At 39.9% G+C, this 14842-nt stretch overlaps 3 protein-coding genes and 1 long non-coding RNA gene across 4 annotated transcripts; 2 read left to right on the plus strand and 2 right to left on the minus strand.

The window, feature by feature from the left end:
* Positions 1 to 316: 316 nt before the first annotated feature.
* On the minus strand, positions 317 to 4744 carry sgf29 (SAGA complex associated factor 29). Its single transcript, XM_051387971.1, has 10 exons — positions 4653 to 4744; positions 3966 to 4049; positions 3807 to 3882; positions 3583 to 3655; positions 3119 to 3183; positions 2351 to 2480; positions 1957 to 2103; positions 1841 to 1876; positions 1449 to 1611; positions 317 to 999 (listed from the first exon to the last, which is right to left on the minus strand). The coding sequence occupies exons 2-10, from the start codon at positions 4029 to 4031 to the stop codon at positions 883 to 885; spliced, it is 873 nt and encodes a 290-aa protein (XP_051243931.1). The 5' UTR covers positions 4032 to 4049; positions 4653 to 4744; the 3' UTR covers positions 317 to 882.
* LOC127356321 (uncharacterized) lies at positions 908 to 1835 on the plus strand. The gene is made up of 2 exons (XR_007881968.1): positions 908 to 1019; positions 1158 to 1835. It is a non-coding gene; the product is annotated as an uncharacterized LOC127356321 (long non-coding RNA).
* A 4761-nt stretch (positions 4745 to 9505) lies between the features above and the next one.
* Positions 9506 to 11392, plus strand: nupr1b (nuclear protein 1b). Its single transcript, XM_051387738.1, has 3 exons — positions 9506 to 9767; positions 9844 to 9979; positions 10989 to 11392. The coding sequence occupies exons 1-2, from the start codon at positions 9671 to 9673 to the stop codon at positions 9969 to 9971; spliced, it is 225 nt and encodes a 74-aa protein (XP_051243698.1). The 5' UTR covers positions 9506 to 9670; the 3' UTR covers positions 9972 to 9979; positions 10989 to 11392.
* A 462-nt stretch (positions 11393 to 11854) lies between these two features.
* LOC127356184 (histone-arginine methyltransferase METTL23) lies at positions 11855 to 14663 on the minus strand. Its single transcript, XM_051387737.1, has 5 exons — positions 14271 to 14663; positions 13433 to 13537; positions 13119 to 13356; positions 12521 to 12605; positions 11855 to 12431 (listed from the first exon to the last, which is right to left on the minus strand). The coding sequence occupies exons 1-5, from the start codon at positions 14373 to 14375 to the stop codon at positions 12269 to 12271; spliced, it is 696 nt and encodes a 231-aa protein (XP_051243697.1). The 5' UTR covers positions 14376 to 14663; the 3' UTR covers positions 11855 to 12268.
* Between the last annotated feature and the right edge of the window lie 179 nt (positions 14664 to 14842).

The raw sequence follows: 14842 nt of genomic DNA on the forward strand, positions 1-14842 counted from the left end.
TTGTGTATAATTTGTACAATTGTGGGGGGTGTTCATATAGAAGTTGTATACTTTATATGTAAATAAGATGTGATCCATAGTTAATAATTAAGATGTTTATACCAAATGATACAATATAATCGTCCGGCCCTCTAAGTTAGGGCACGAATGTTTTAGGGAATATTCATGAATCTTTAAATAAACTCAGATAATCTGTTAACATATATAACAACATACAAACAATCCAAATAAAGCGTTACTGCGGGAAAATAAATGATATATAATCAATATGTGACTTTAAAAAGGTCAATTTGTGTTTGTAAAGAGACAGAAAGTATCACATTTAATGAGTTTAATAGTTTCTGTTTTCTGAACCGCTGCTGGAGCTCCAGCTGTGAGCAGCTCCTACATTCCTCTGTGCAATGCATTCTGGGACAGTAGTGTACATCAACAGCCAGAAATCAGAGGGGCTTCGGTCTCCGTGCTGACTGTTCTCAGTATTTTATTTTGTCTGTGAACACACTACAGACTGCTACAGAAGATCCTGTAACTCATTATAATGAGAAACTTTCTCCAAGTCAATATTTGGATAAAGTTTCTCATTATAACGACGTACAGAATCTTCTTTACGTCACATTGGCAGAAACGAGCTTCCGTACAATGATCTATGGATTCATATGAGGCGTTCAGGTGTTTGTCGTAAATTTCAGTTCTTCTCTGCGTCCTGGTGGTGATTTTGGTCTCATTTAAACGATGTTAAAAAGTCTGTTCAGTGTTGTTGTTGTTCAAACTGTGAACCTTTCAGACAAACACGAGAGTCTGAATACACAAAACATTTCATACAAAAATGGAAATCGGTGCCGTTTCGAAACAGAAACAGAAGCTTCATTCTTTGTCCTCCGGTCACTTCTTCTTGTTCTCTTTGCAGGCGACCACGTATCGCTGAGCCACGTTGAGCGGGGGGGAGTAACCGTCGGCGTACGACGTGTCCTCGAACAGCACCGAGTAGTCGTCCTGAGGCTGCGGACAGACACACTGAGGTTAGTGTGAGGAAGGTCAGGAATAAGACAAACAGAACTTATGTGTGATAACTTAAAGCAGCAGAGTGTGAGATACCGTTACAATTACAGTTTGTGAATGTCGAAACTAAACCAACAAGTTTTGTTGTTTTTCTGCAGAAATAAAAATAAGAATCAGCCTCATCAGCCTCTGGGATCTTATTTTATTGTGAAAGCTCCGACAGGAAGCTCCCAGCTGCAGCAGGAGAACAGGAGCTGCACCGACTGACAAACTTTTCCAAGAACACGACTCTTAAACCGCCAGAACCGGAGAACAAAGACGCTGTAACGGCGTCAGCGGCGGCGTTCTCTGAGCCGGGACTCCAGACCGGTTGAAACTGTGGTTTCATTATTAATGTCATCACATCATTAATCCGTTCATTGTGGCCTCGTTACAGCCGAGAGTCTCACCCTGTGCGGGGGAGTGTGGATGAGGGCCCGGTAGAAGCAGGTGGTCTGAGGGTAGAGGGCCAGGACCAGCTGGTCCTTACTGAACAGAGCCTCGGGGTCGGTCTCTGGGTTCGCCTTCCACTGAGGGAGCGGGATGATCCGCCGCCGGCTCAGGGTGTGTCTCCTGATCGCACACAGACACACACACACACACACACACACACACACACACACACACACACACACACACACACACAAATGTTTGAGCGATCAGATCTGGAGCTGGTTGATGTGAAAACCCACCACTAGGGGGCGCCACACATGCAACAACAAACAACAATAACAAATAACAAACAGTGTGGATGATTAAATAAAGATTCAGAGATAATAAAGAAGCTTTAAAGGAAACTCACTCTTTGCCTTCTTCGTCGATGTCGTCCACTTCGTATCTGGAGGAGGAAGAAGAGGTCAGCTCCGTTTCATTGGCTCTGATTCCACATCCTCATATCTTTAATATATTCTCACTCACTTGTTGGTGGAGTGGTTGTAGCTGACCACCTCAGCCAGGATCCACTGCTCGTCCCCGTCCACGGCCTTCACCCTCGCCGCCACCTTGTCGCCCTGCTTGGCCACGTAGTCGCTGCTGGCCGGAGTGGCGCCGCACAGAGGAGGGGGGCTGAGGGGGGGAATACAGGTGGTCAGTGTCTCTGCAGCTGATTGGTTAGTTTAAAGTTTAATGGTGTGTGAGGAGTTAATATTCTGAGATAAACATGGAGACATAAAGTATTCTGAGGTCCCCACAGTGTGAAGTCTTCTTAGAGCCTGAACATCCAGTAACTGTGTGTGTGTGTGAGTGTGTGTGTGGTGTGTGTGTGTGTGTGTGTGTGTGTGTGTGTGTGTGTGTGTGTGTGTGCAGCAGCTACCTTTCCCCCGGTTTGCCGATCCACAGAGGAAGCGTCATGGCCGACTGCTGGAGGAGCGTCATCAGGACGCCTCGCCTCATCGTCTTCCTGGGAGGGTCGCTGTCGCTGTAAACGCCCGCCATCTTAGCAGCTGCAACGACAATGAACAGAATAATCACCAAAAATACAAATTAAAGTTAAATTAAAGACAGAAAGTTCCAGAAATCCTGCTGCAGATTTTACAGAGAACTAGTTGAACGAGTTTATTTCTTCTCACAACGTTGTTTTCTTCATCCACTTTAGAGATTTCGGGGTATTTTGCTTCCAAAACATGTAAAATTAAACAATAAAAAAATAAAACTTGGCCATAATAATAAAAAAATAATAATTTTATGTCACAATTATGAGATAGAAAGTTGAAATTGTGACATAATTATAACATCTTTGGATAATTTTCTTTTTTTTATAAATTATCAAGTTTTCATCTTATTTTTTATTCTACTGGAGGAAAAAACCTCCCAGAATAAACATTTAGCAGTTTATTTTACTACAATTTGTTTCTGTAGATTTCAACATAAGTCGACATTAGTTAATGCCTCATTTGCATATTTACATATAAAACTTACAAAATACAAAAAGTAATCCCAACTGTGGAAGATTCTTGCTGCTATTTGTTAGTTAGAATTTTAACCCCCCAACTTAGCAGCTACAGAAAGTACATTAATATTTATATATATCACTTAAATCCAAATGATTCTATATATTGTATATCTCTTCACACACACGTACCTATTCTCCTCTCCTCCAACAAAGATTTGATCTCTGCAATTTTATCGAGAGCGTGACGCAGAATGCTGAAAGGGGAAAAGAAGAGAAGTGAACAAATAAAGGAACATGAAGGAAATCTGGAAACTGACGCTTTGATTTGGTGCTAGAGGAAAAATAATTTCCATTTAAAGGATGAATATCTTGTCTTGAACTAAAAGGTGAAACTTCACTTGTCTCTGCTGAAGGATGATATTAAACTCTTTTATGGCCCTTTGGAACCATTTACATTGTTTATAATCATCAACAAAATGAGTCCAGATATTTAAATAAATGTGTGTGAATGAACATATGTTACCCAAACTGGGCTAAAGACACACGTCTCTTCTGCTATACTGATGCAAAGACGTCAGTGAAACAGATTTTGTCTCGTTTTCCCCGATCAGAGTACTTTTGTTTGAGAGCCTGAACTAACAGCAGCTGCTCACCTGCACTCTGCCTCAGCGTCTGCTTTGGCTGTGGTGTACAGTCCCCTCAGCTTGGTCCGGTAGTACGGCGACGCTGGAGGAGGCAGAGGAACGAGACAAACCATCAACAGCAGTCTAAACACTGTGTGTGTGTGTGTGTGTGTGTGTGTGTGTGTGTGTGTGTGTGTGTCTGAGAGTGTGTGTGTGTGTGTGTGTGTGTGTGTGTGTGTAGACGTGTGACTGACTTTTGTTTTCCGTCTGCATCCTCTCGTGTGTTTTCTGGATGTTGAGTAGATTGTGTTCACTGCGGGACCTCTCCTCCTGAACAGACACACAGCGTCATACATCTAAACACTACCTTTCAATCAGTGATCAATAACTACCAATCAGTGCCACTAACTTACCTGGGTCTGTTTGATGAGCTGATGGAGCTCTGTGAGCAGCTCTGCGATCTTGGTATCGGCTGACATGTTCTGTAGGTTCAAGGTCTGGGACATTGAGATAAAGTCTTGTTAGAGAAGCATTGATCCAAACCAAACCCCATTAAAATAACTGTCATTTAAAGGTAAGGAGCGAGGGTTCTGATGGAAGTAAGACTGGAAGCAGTTATTAAAACCAGAACAAACTGTATTATATATTTAACATATGGTACATTGAATGAAGGCCGAATAAAACAGTGTAACCTCTTTGTTTGGATTAAAGTCCTATTAGGAGTTTATGTCTCCTGAATAACGAGAGGTCTCTAAATTGACTGATTATTGAATGGAGTTTGGTGTAAACTTTTTTGAAAGCGAGACATTTTCTGGTTTTGAGTCTAAAGCGACAGCTGCAACATTTTGGGTAAAAACTTTGACCAAATACATAATAATAATAATAATAATAATAATTTGTTTCCAGTAAAGCTTGCTAACCTGCTAACGTTAGCTTTAATAACGGGGCGTTAGAGCTAACGAGGTGCTAGCTAATGTTAGCCGGGTTGTTAGCTCGTGCTCACACAATAAAAACATTCGCTGTGTAAATTTCCACTTTTATAACTCCACAATAACGAAATGCGTTATTGTTTCACCAGCACAGCCTCTCACGCTGCTTACCGTGGTAGTTTTTCTGTTTGTTTATTGTCGGCTTGCTAACTACACAGGTTAGCTTCCTCTTCTTCGCTGGTGTTATTAGGGGTAGTTGGTAAAGACAGCGGCACCAGCTGGTCGGAGGCCGGAACTGCAGGTTGCTGCTTAAAGTTCATTTATTGAGACTAAAGGTCTTTAAAGGTCTTATTATATATATAATAATAATAATAATAATAATATGAATACATCTGCACCATCACTGTGACATTTTGGTTCAGTTTTAATGTTTTAAGGTGAAAGCTCGTTAATATCAGTAAAATTAAAGAAACAAAAGAGATGAAAACCGTGAAAATAATAATGTTTATTACCTTTTTGAGATATAAGAGATACATTTTAATCATCAAGGCTAAGTTTTCATCTTATGTTTTTATTTTACTGACAGAAATTGACTTCCATATATTTCAGACTGGTGGAAAGAAAACACCAAAATACACATTAAGTTGTTTATTTTACTACAATTTGTCTGTTTGTTTCTGTAGATTTCACCAAAAGTCGACATTAGATAATACCTCATTTGCATATTTAAACACAACATTTCAGAAAACAAATAATAATAGTCTTAATGTCTTAATAAGTTTGGACCCAGTTCGCCTGTAGTGAGTTTTACAATAAACTGAACTTCAGCAGCTTTTACAGACACAAAACTTTCCTTATTTATTCCGATTTCTGAAGGTTTTTACTGAGAGCTTTGTTGTTTTTTGGCTCCTGACAGTATTTTCTAATATTTATGGAGCAATAAAGTCAGATTCCCTCAGTAAAAACCTTAAACTCTAATATGTCAACACAATGAACTCTGACTTTATCCAATGTTCAGATTTATATTCTGGAAATGTCTGAAAAACGTCACATTTTTAATTAGTTATTGCTTCATTTGCTTATTTAAACATAAAATGTCAGAACATTCAGCAGGTGAAAGACAAACAGAGAAATCTGAATCAAAGTCTATTTTTAATCTTAATGAAAGTGTATTTGTTTGTGTTCACCGGGAGGCCGACGGTACTTTGGCCTGTGTCAGATGTACAAACTGATAAACATCCAGTGAATGAATGATCGACGTCTGTTGTGGTTCGATGTCCTGAAAGTGTTTACGAGTGAATATCTTCGTTTAAAATGTGAGATAAACGACTGTAACAACCGAACCTTCAGATAAACTGAATGAGCTCATTAACGTTGGCGGTTAAAAGCTTTCAGACGAACACATTAATGCTCACACAGAACATTATTGATACAAACAGAACTCCATAAGAAAAACTGTCATTTTAAGGCACAGGGCAAAGCTTTTGATAGAGATAAGAAGGGAAACAGTTATTAAAACCAGAACAAATTGTGTTATAGATTTTAATATTCGGTACATTGGATGGTCGCTGAATATAATGTGGAACCTGTTTGTTTTGATTAATGTCCTATTAGGCTCCTGAATAAACAACAGTCTCTAAATTGACAGATTTTTGAATGAAGTTTGGTGTAAACTTTTCAGATGAACTGACAGCTACAACATTCTGGGTTTATATGGCGGCAAAAAGCATCATTGAACTTAAAACCTATAAAACCACCAGTGGAACTGAAGGTCCACTGTACTGTATGTATATTATATTATATTATATTATATCATATTATATTATATTATATTATATTATATTATATTATACATATTATATTATATTATATTATATTATATTATATTATATTATATTAATCATATTATATTATATTATATTATATCATATTATATTATATTATATTATATTATATCATATCATATTATATTATATTATATTATATTATATCATATTATATTATATTATATTATATCATATTATATTATATTATATTATATTATATTATATCATATTATATTATATTATATTATATTATATCATATTATATTATATTATATTATATCATATTATATTATATTATATTATATTATATTATATTATATTATATCATATTATATTATATTATATCATATTATATTATATTATATTATATTATATTATATCATATTATATTAAATTATATTATATTATATTATATTATATTATATTATATCATATTATATTATATTATATTATATTATGTCATATTATATTATATTGTATGATATTATAAAGATTAAACTGAAAACATCAACAGTGATCTGAACGGAACAACAGTCAATAAACATTAATGACCTTTTTAAAACGAGGTTAAAATCATGTGTGGTGACCATAAAGCTGATATCTTATCCTGGAACCTGGTTTACACCCAGTATGTACACACACACACACACACACACACACACACACACACACACACACACACACACACACACACACCTGAAACGTGTCCACACACACACGTTTGAGGTGTGTGTGTGGACACACCTGCACAGACAGAACTGAGGGCATGCGTTAACACACTCAGACAGGTCGGCTCATATTCCTGCAAATATTTACTGAGTCTCATCAGGAGGGTGACGAGAACAAAACCTCCGCTCTGACTGAAGGTTGATGAGTCAGTGTGACTGCAGCCTGTTTGTCTCTCAGCTCGTCCTGCACGTCGCACTCAGGAGGAAACTCTCACGAAGCTTCCAGATGTTTCCAGACTTTACAGGAGAGGTTCACAAACAGCTGTTAGTGAAACATTATGAGTCAATAATAAACAACTTTATAACTTCTGATCCAGTAGAGTTGTTGTTGTCCCCTCCAGTCAGAACCCAGGGTTTGTTCCTACAGTCCCATCTCTTATTGCAGTTTTCACTCTCTCACACAGTTTACTTACAATAAAAAACCTAAAAACAACAACAACAACAACAACAACAACAAGAAGTATATATATATAAAACGTACTGAGTACAGTCTGAGTGGATTTGAACATAAGAGTCGTTGTTAGTAAGAGCGGAGGGAAACTCCTGTTGTAATTACAGACCTTCACATCCTCCATCATCATCTACAGTGAATCACTGAGCTGGAAGGAACCAGTCAGAGCGGAACAACACTAAAATAAACCTTAAAGACAGTTTAACAGCTGGAACGTACGGTGGCTTTAGAGTGCAAAACAAAACAACAAAACAACAAAACACAACAATAAACAGGTTGTTGTGTTTTCCTTTTTGCCGTAGAAAGGTCTCCTGAAGTGTTTATTAGCTCTTCTGTTTGTTGTGTCTCATTGAATCAGTCGTACACACAGATCGGTTGTTGTTAAAGCTAACAGCTGCTAATGGCTAACCTGGCTGGAGCTCTTTGTATTGGTCGACCTGGAGCGTACCATTAGCTGAGTTAGCTCTGAGCCCTGATTAATAACATGTTAAATAAAAGAACGTCGTTGTGGCATAAAACAACCCTCAGAAGAACATTTTACTGGGTGGATGAAATCGTTTATGTTGGAGATTTAATTGACAGAAACTGATTTATATCTTTATAACTCCCAGTAAAGAGTTTGATGAAGTCCTGGCAGCCGTGGAGCTGAACCCTGGCCCGCCTTAGACAATCAGCACTCATATTCAGGACTCAGATACTGGAACAGGATCACAGCTCTGAAAGGAAACACGCTTTTATTAACGTCTGAGGAGGTCTTAAGAGAGAGAGAGAAATGCAGACAGGTTTAATTAATAATAAAATGATTGACAGAGAGCTGTGATACTGTGGCACTCTCAGGTAGATCTGCACTGGTACAGGAACCAGAGCTCTGTGATACCGAAGGGACGAGGATCTCTGGGTGCAGACTCTCACTGGATGTAGTTTAATGCTGCGACACCTAAAGCTTCAAATCTGCTCCTACAAACACTTTGTTATAAACTGATAGCAGAGAGTCCTGAGCTATAATCTCAAACATACAGGATGTTCACCTGCTGGGGGTGTTGTATGCTTTCCTTTTGTAAAATAATAAAATAATAAATAAATAAATAAATAAATAAATAAATAAATAAGCCTCAGTGTGTGTTGTTATATTGTTGCAGGTTTGTCGTTATAAAGAGCGACTGTACTTTCTCTCTCTGATAAGTTCAGTCCAAAGGTGGTTTTAAGAAATGTCACGAGGCGTTTGACAGCGATAACAACACACACACACACACACACACACACACACACACACACAGACACACACACACACACACACTGGATGAGGTCAGGGCTGTGTGAAGAGTGCAGCTGCTGATAAATAATGTGTGTCTGGTGCAGAGAAGGTCAGAGTCTGGAGGAGAGTCAACTGTAGGACGTTAGGTTCAAATATTAACTATCATACAGACTTAATCAGCTCCTGTTTCTAGTTCCTGATGCTCTACTCTTGTTCTATTAGACGATGTATATAAAGTCCAGGTGAAATAAGAAATCATTTTAACCCTTTAAGGTCACATCCTCAGTTATATTCTTCACTTATTTAACAATTTATGATCAAAACATTCACAAAAACTCAGTTTCTTTGCATTTTTATATTAAAATCCAATTATTGTGTTTTCCTGTCAAACTAAATGTGTCCTAACCTCAACCTCTATCAACTGTTGGGTGGTTTAATAATAAAACATATAATAAACTCTCCATGTGTAAAAACATTAGAGTAACTAAAGAATAATGTAATGGAGTAAAGGTACAGAGAGGTGTAGAGGAGTAGAGAGTGATGAACAGCAGTGCAGTGAATGTTAATGGACGTTAATGGAGCCAATAAACAGAGTTCCTCATTAAACATTAAACTCTTGTTATTCTGCAGCTTTAATGACTGATGCAACATTTCTGCAGCAGAGAGAGGGAGTGTCTGTCTGCCTGTCTGTCTGCCTGTCTGTCTGTCTGTGAGGAGAGGGAGGAGCTCAATGTCTCCGTTATAAATCCACTCAGCAACCTCTGGAAGCACATCTTGTGTTCCTCCTCAGAGAGAAGCGTTCAGAGGTCCATCTGGTTTTCTGCTGATTTTAGCGACTGTTGTTGTTGTTGTTGTTGTTGTTGTTGTTGTTGTTGTTTTCTGAAGGTTGACAAACTTTCTTTCTTGGAGCCAAACTCTCAGAAACAAACATGAGTCACGTCGACGTGAAGAACCTGAAGCCCACCAGCTTTGAAGACGAGTATTACGATCAGTATGAATATTATAATCTGACCGATAAATACGCAGGTGAGCTTTTTCTTTTCACTCCTAGTTTTCAGTTTTCCCTCCAAACTTGTGTTAAAATGTGTTTTTGTCCCAACAGAAGGTTCGGCCCGTAAAGGCAGGACCAAGAAGGAGGCCAGTGAGAACACCAACCGACCCAACCCGTCCGGACATGAGCGCAAGATTGTGGAGAAGCTCCAAAACAGCGAGAAGAAAGCCAAGGAATGAATACAGAGGTGAGCCTGTTTCTACTGAAATCAGTGTTTAATATCTGTTCATGTTGAATTGAACTGCTGCCGAATTAAAGAGTGAGTCTTATATTTGTGTTTGCTGAAGTTGAGGAATAATTTAATGAGCTCTGTACTTAAACAGAGTTAGTCAATTCTTTAATTAGCAATTTTCTTAATGACATCTGGCATATGGACCCTTGGAATGTTCAACATTCCCCTTACAGAATCTCTTCCTCCACAGCACTCCAGTGAGCGGTTGTGATTCAAAAGCTGATTCATTTTGTGCTCAAATAAGAGTTTGTTTTATGTCCATGTCGATTTAATTCCTGACCGAATTTAAGAGTTCCTCTTTTCTTTGTGACTCATTAAGTCTCTGAATCATTGTATGAACTTATTACTGTCACAACTTAGCAGAAACTTTAAATAGGCGGTTTTCTTAATGAGGTTTGGTGTATGAAACCTGAGACTGCAGGAGCGATGGGTAGGTAGGTTTTCAGATTGGTTCTTAGTTATGAAAAACAAACTCTCCAAGCTGAACTTTCCCTTTAAGGATGTTTTCCTTTCACTGCCCATCCTCCACAGCTCAGACTGCCACAAGTGGACTTCTGCTGCCAACATGTCCTGATAGAAGTGTTAACTCTTTGTTCACCGGGCGCTGAATTTAAAATGCTGTTAGATCAGTTCTCAGTAAAGCTACTGATTTATTTTAATGTGCTTTGTGCTTTTATGAATCAACTTAATACCTTAAATCGACCGATTTCCAAATGATGTTTTGAATGTGAAACTTTCAAGCTGTTGTTGTCTGTAGTTGTGTTTTAGAGGCAGGGCTGCAACATTAAAGAGCAAACACACAATAAAGAGTCTCTGAAGGTTTTGAAGTATTTTAATTTAGTTAAAAATATTAGATTGTTCCTACATGATGGTCTAAAAACTGAAGCTTTCTTCACACTAATGATTTGATCCAGAACTTCTTCCACAACTGAACCGTAACCAAAGTCTTGTTTTTCCAATCCAGGGTGACTCGGACGGCTTATCCTGGAAACCGACCACGGCCTCCTTGGCGACAGAACTAGACGTACAGACGGCGGCAGCGTGCTGAGCTCCGACGGGCGAGGTTTAACCTGGGCATGAAGAGGAGAGCCTGCAGATCCAGACGTTCCAGCTGCAGTTGGAGATCTTCATCGTCTCGCCGACTGGCAGCAGACTGCGGCTCCTCCGCCTGTAGGTGTTTGTAAAGCACTCACCTGTGGTGGGGTGTACCCGGGTCCCTGTTCAGACCCTGTTCAGACCCTGTTCAGACCCAGAGGGTGCACCTGTGATTGTGGTGGTGGCAGTTGGGTGATTTTGATGTGTTGAAATGTTTTCAATGGATTTTAAAAAGAAGTATTTTGACTATTAAAGCTTTTTCTTTTTAAATGACTCTGGAGTTGTTCTTCCTCTCTCATAATGTTTGTTTCCAGTGACTGGAGCTCAGTATTGATCAGTGAATCCTGGGTTCAGTCACTACTGAGATAACTGAGATCAACCAGCAGGGGGCAGCGACTGTTGGACATCCAGAGACTGAACTCACTGCAGTGTGGACAGAGTGGATCAGTTTGAACTATTTGCTCCGTCATGTTTTAGCCACAGAGTCAAACCCTCCAGTTTACACACAGGAAGTCTGAATGTTGCTGCAGCTTTAAATGAGGTCACATGAACAGTCTGCAGTTACATAACAAACATTAACAGCTCAGACTTCATTAAAGAGTGAATACGACTAAAATATGTTCACTATGGATGCGTCACTGAACCAAAGCCTGCAGATGGTTCCCAACCTCCCACTGGGGGTCGCAAGGTCTTCTTGAGTTTAAGGCGTAAAGAAAACTTAAGAAAGAAGAAAAGTGAATGTAAATTTGTTTAATAGAACAATGGTCAAGTGTCAGGGAGAAGAAAACACAAAAGGATTCTATAAAGTTTGTTTGTTTAAAAATATAAAAAATACAGAATACAGACAGAATTGTATAAAAAGTTCCCTAAACAGGAAATAATCTGCTCAGAATTCATCAGAATCTCTTATTTTACACAAACTTCCTGCAGTTACTGAGTTCACTGTTTGGATTCATTGTTCAGTTTTGAATATAAAATATAAAATATGTCACCAACATTACTCGACCCCTAATAAAGAGACACTGCAACAATAAACACAAATGGATCCTTTAATCACCATCAACACACACAGATGTGAATGTGACTATACAGACGTATCACTTTAATCTGGTAACCATAGCTGAGCTTAGCACGTAGCAGAGGAGCCATTCAGCGCCCCGTGTTCAGGGTGATGACCAGCATGAGGACGCTGTGGCTGCCGGGGAGCGTCGATCCAGCCAGCTCAGCTTTATCTGCCCCGAACGTCTGCAGCTCAACGTCCACGCAGCTCAGCTTCCACCTGTGCAGCAAAGCCTCAATGGACCAGTCGGCACTGAAACACACAGAGGAGGAAGAGGAGGAAGAGGAGGGTCAGAACAGAGCTCCAGTTACAGATAAAGATGTACTGTTTTCATACTGAACCTCCTCTCTTGGTACGTGGTCCAGAACTGAGCTCGGGGGTTTTTTCTGAGAAGAAAAGCAACCGTCACGAGGACGTCTTCAAAATCTGAAACAGGTTATAAAAGTTTTATATTCACTATATGGACAAAAGTATGTGGACACGTGTTACTATTACAGCGCATAAAGAAAGATATTAAGCTATAAAGTCGGGCCTGTAGAACATCTTATACTTCTAGAGCAGCTGGTTCATATTTGATGGATATTTTAAATGATATTAATAACTGCAGGAAGTTTGAGATCTGAGCAGATTATTTCCTGTTTAGGGAACTTTTTATACAATTCTCTGTCTGTATTCTGTATTTTTTATATTTCTGAACAATCATAGAGACTAAAATGCTTCTTTACTGACACAATCAGTGTTTTCTTGTTCCTGACACTTGGCCATTGTTCTATTACACAGTTTACATTTACTTTTCTTCACAGGACTGATGAAGAAGTGAACCAAAGCTGACTTATCCTTAAAATCAAGAAGGCCTCGCAACCACCCCATGAAGCTCTGCCGACCCCTAGTGGGGGTCTGGACCCTCAGGTTGGGAACCCCTGCTATAGAGGAACCAACCTTGTGGCTCGTAGAAGACGTCGGACCCCAGGATGATGTCCAGCTCTGGAAGCAGGACGAGATCCGGTGAGATTTCCCCCCAGGTGAGACCCAACACGACCACATCCTGCAGGCCGTTAGCTTCACAGCTGCGCCGGCAGTTCTCCAGACACAGCGGGGTCCTAGCGCTGTCCGACAGGATCACCTGAGCCCCGCACCTCGCAGCCACCACACCTGGCAGACTCACACCGGCCCCGAGCTGTGGACACAGACCTCAGGTTGTCCACCGACTCTCTGGAAGCTGAGAAATAAAAATGAAATGTGGCTCCTCTCACCTCCAGCACCGTCTTGTCTCTGAGCTCCTCTCTTTGTGTCCACAGATACTGGGCCAGCACCACCGCACAGGGCCACACATACATCCCATACTGTGGATCCAGAACCTGAGAACCACGGTTAAACTGCAGCTTAACTACAACACAACCAATGACAACTGATCTTAACTAGGATATTAAACATTTTAAGGATGTCATGCATGTTTTATCACAACTGTACGAGATATTCACAATATTACACAGTTGACTTATAGACAGTGCTCAGATCAGAATCCACATTATCCATCCTGCAGCACGTTGTTTGAGTTTCTGTGGCTCATCAGCCTCAATAAGGTCAATAAGTGGAGGGAATCCAGTTGAATTAGTCCAAATCTGATTTATTTGTGTACTGGATGTATGCCGAATTAAAGAGAGGAGTCTCAACTATCATATTAACATGTGTTTGTTGTTTTAGCATTTAAAAAACACTTATACACAATAATTGAACCACTTAAATGTACCGTAAGTGAGTGATTAAGGGGATACCAGTTATCTAAGTTCAGATTTGAATCAAACAAACACATTATTTGTGTACTGGATGTGTGCCGAATTAAAGACAGGACTCTATTGTGTCATATAAAGCCTCGGTAGTGTCTTCTAACGGCTGCATACCATTTACATACACAGAATTAACTTAAATTCACATCTTTTTCAGGCGTTAACGCCTCGATTCTGCCACAGCACAACGCGTTACCAAGACAACGGCTGACTCATATGACGAGTCGAAGTGAGATTCGTTGAGGGGATCATCAATAAGTGCTGTACCTGCAGTATAACTCCATAATCAGAGACTCAAACTCACCTCAGGTACGGAAACACAGAGAGACTCCTGCGGGGTTTTATTTCTGTCTGCAAACGTGAACTCTTTGTAAGCTATGTTCGGTGCTTCGGCTCCACCGGGGTCCATTGTTCATCATTACATCACCAGCTATCACTCTGACTCTTCATCTTCTGACTGCAAATTCATTTTAACTCTTTTCTTTGACGTTTATTTTGATAATATAACACTAGCGACCACGCTCATGTCTACTTCCGCATCCACCAAAATAACAAGAAGGACACTTTAACAGCCAATCACATCCACGTAAAAGCCTGGCGGGAACCAACGTTCTACAGTCCGTCCAATCAGCGGTTTTCCTTCTGCGAACGCTGTGGCCAATCAGCTTTCTGGCCCCGCAAAAGGGGGCGGGCGCTGTGTGACGTCGCGCTGCCAGAGCTAGCAAGCGTCTGTTGTTCGCTGTTTATGAAACCGGGCAGGTTTTAAAAGTGTTTCTATCGATCTATCGGTGCCGGTATCGATCTGACGACGCGGCTAACACACTACCAGATCTGCGCTCCTGTTGTCTAATCACATAAACCAGGTGATACCGGCTC

This window comes from Dicentrarchus labrax, unplaced genomic scaffold (genome assembly GCF_905237075.1).
Source record: "Dicentrarchus labrax unplaced genomic scaffold, dlabrax2021, whole genome shotgun sequence".
Taxonomy (NCBI): Eukaryota; Metazoa; Chordata; class Actinopteri; family Moronidae; genus Dicentrarchus; species Dicentrarchus labrax.

Coding starts and splice junctions, on each gene's coding strand:
- sgf29 (XM_051387971.1), bottom strand. CDS start 4,031: ATGTCAGCCGATACCAAGATCGCAGAGCTGCTCACAGAGCTCCATCAG. Junction 3,883..3,965: donor AGCTCATCAAACAGACCCAG/GTAAGTTAGTGG, acceptor GTGTCTGTTCAG/GAGGAGAGGTCCCGCAGTGA. Junction 1,877..1,956: donor TACAACCACTCCACCAACAA/GTGAGTGAGAAT, acceptor TTCCTCCTCCAG/ATACGAAGTGGACGACATCG.
- nupr1b (XM_051387738.1), top strand. CDS start 9,671: ATGAGTCACGTCGACGTGAAGAACCTGAAGCCCACCAGCTTTGAAGAC. Junction 9,768..9,843: donor TCTGACCGATAAATACGCAG/GTGAGCTTTTTC, acceptor TTGTCCCAACAG/AAGGTTCGGCCCGTAAAGGC.
- LOC127356184 (XM_051387737.1), bottom strand. CDS start 14,375: ATGGACCCCGGTGGAGCCGAAGCACCGAACATAGCTTACAAAGAGTTC. Junction 13,538..14,270: donor TCTGTGTTTCCGTACCTGAG/GTGAGTTTGAGT, acceptor CGTGGTTCTCAG/GTTCTGGATCCACAGTATGG. Junction 12,432..12,520: donor ACCACGTACCAAGAGAGGAG/GTTCAGTATGAA, acceptor TGTGTGTTTCAG/TGCCGACTGGTCCATTGAGG.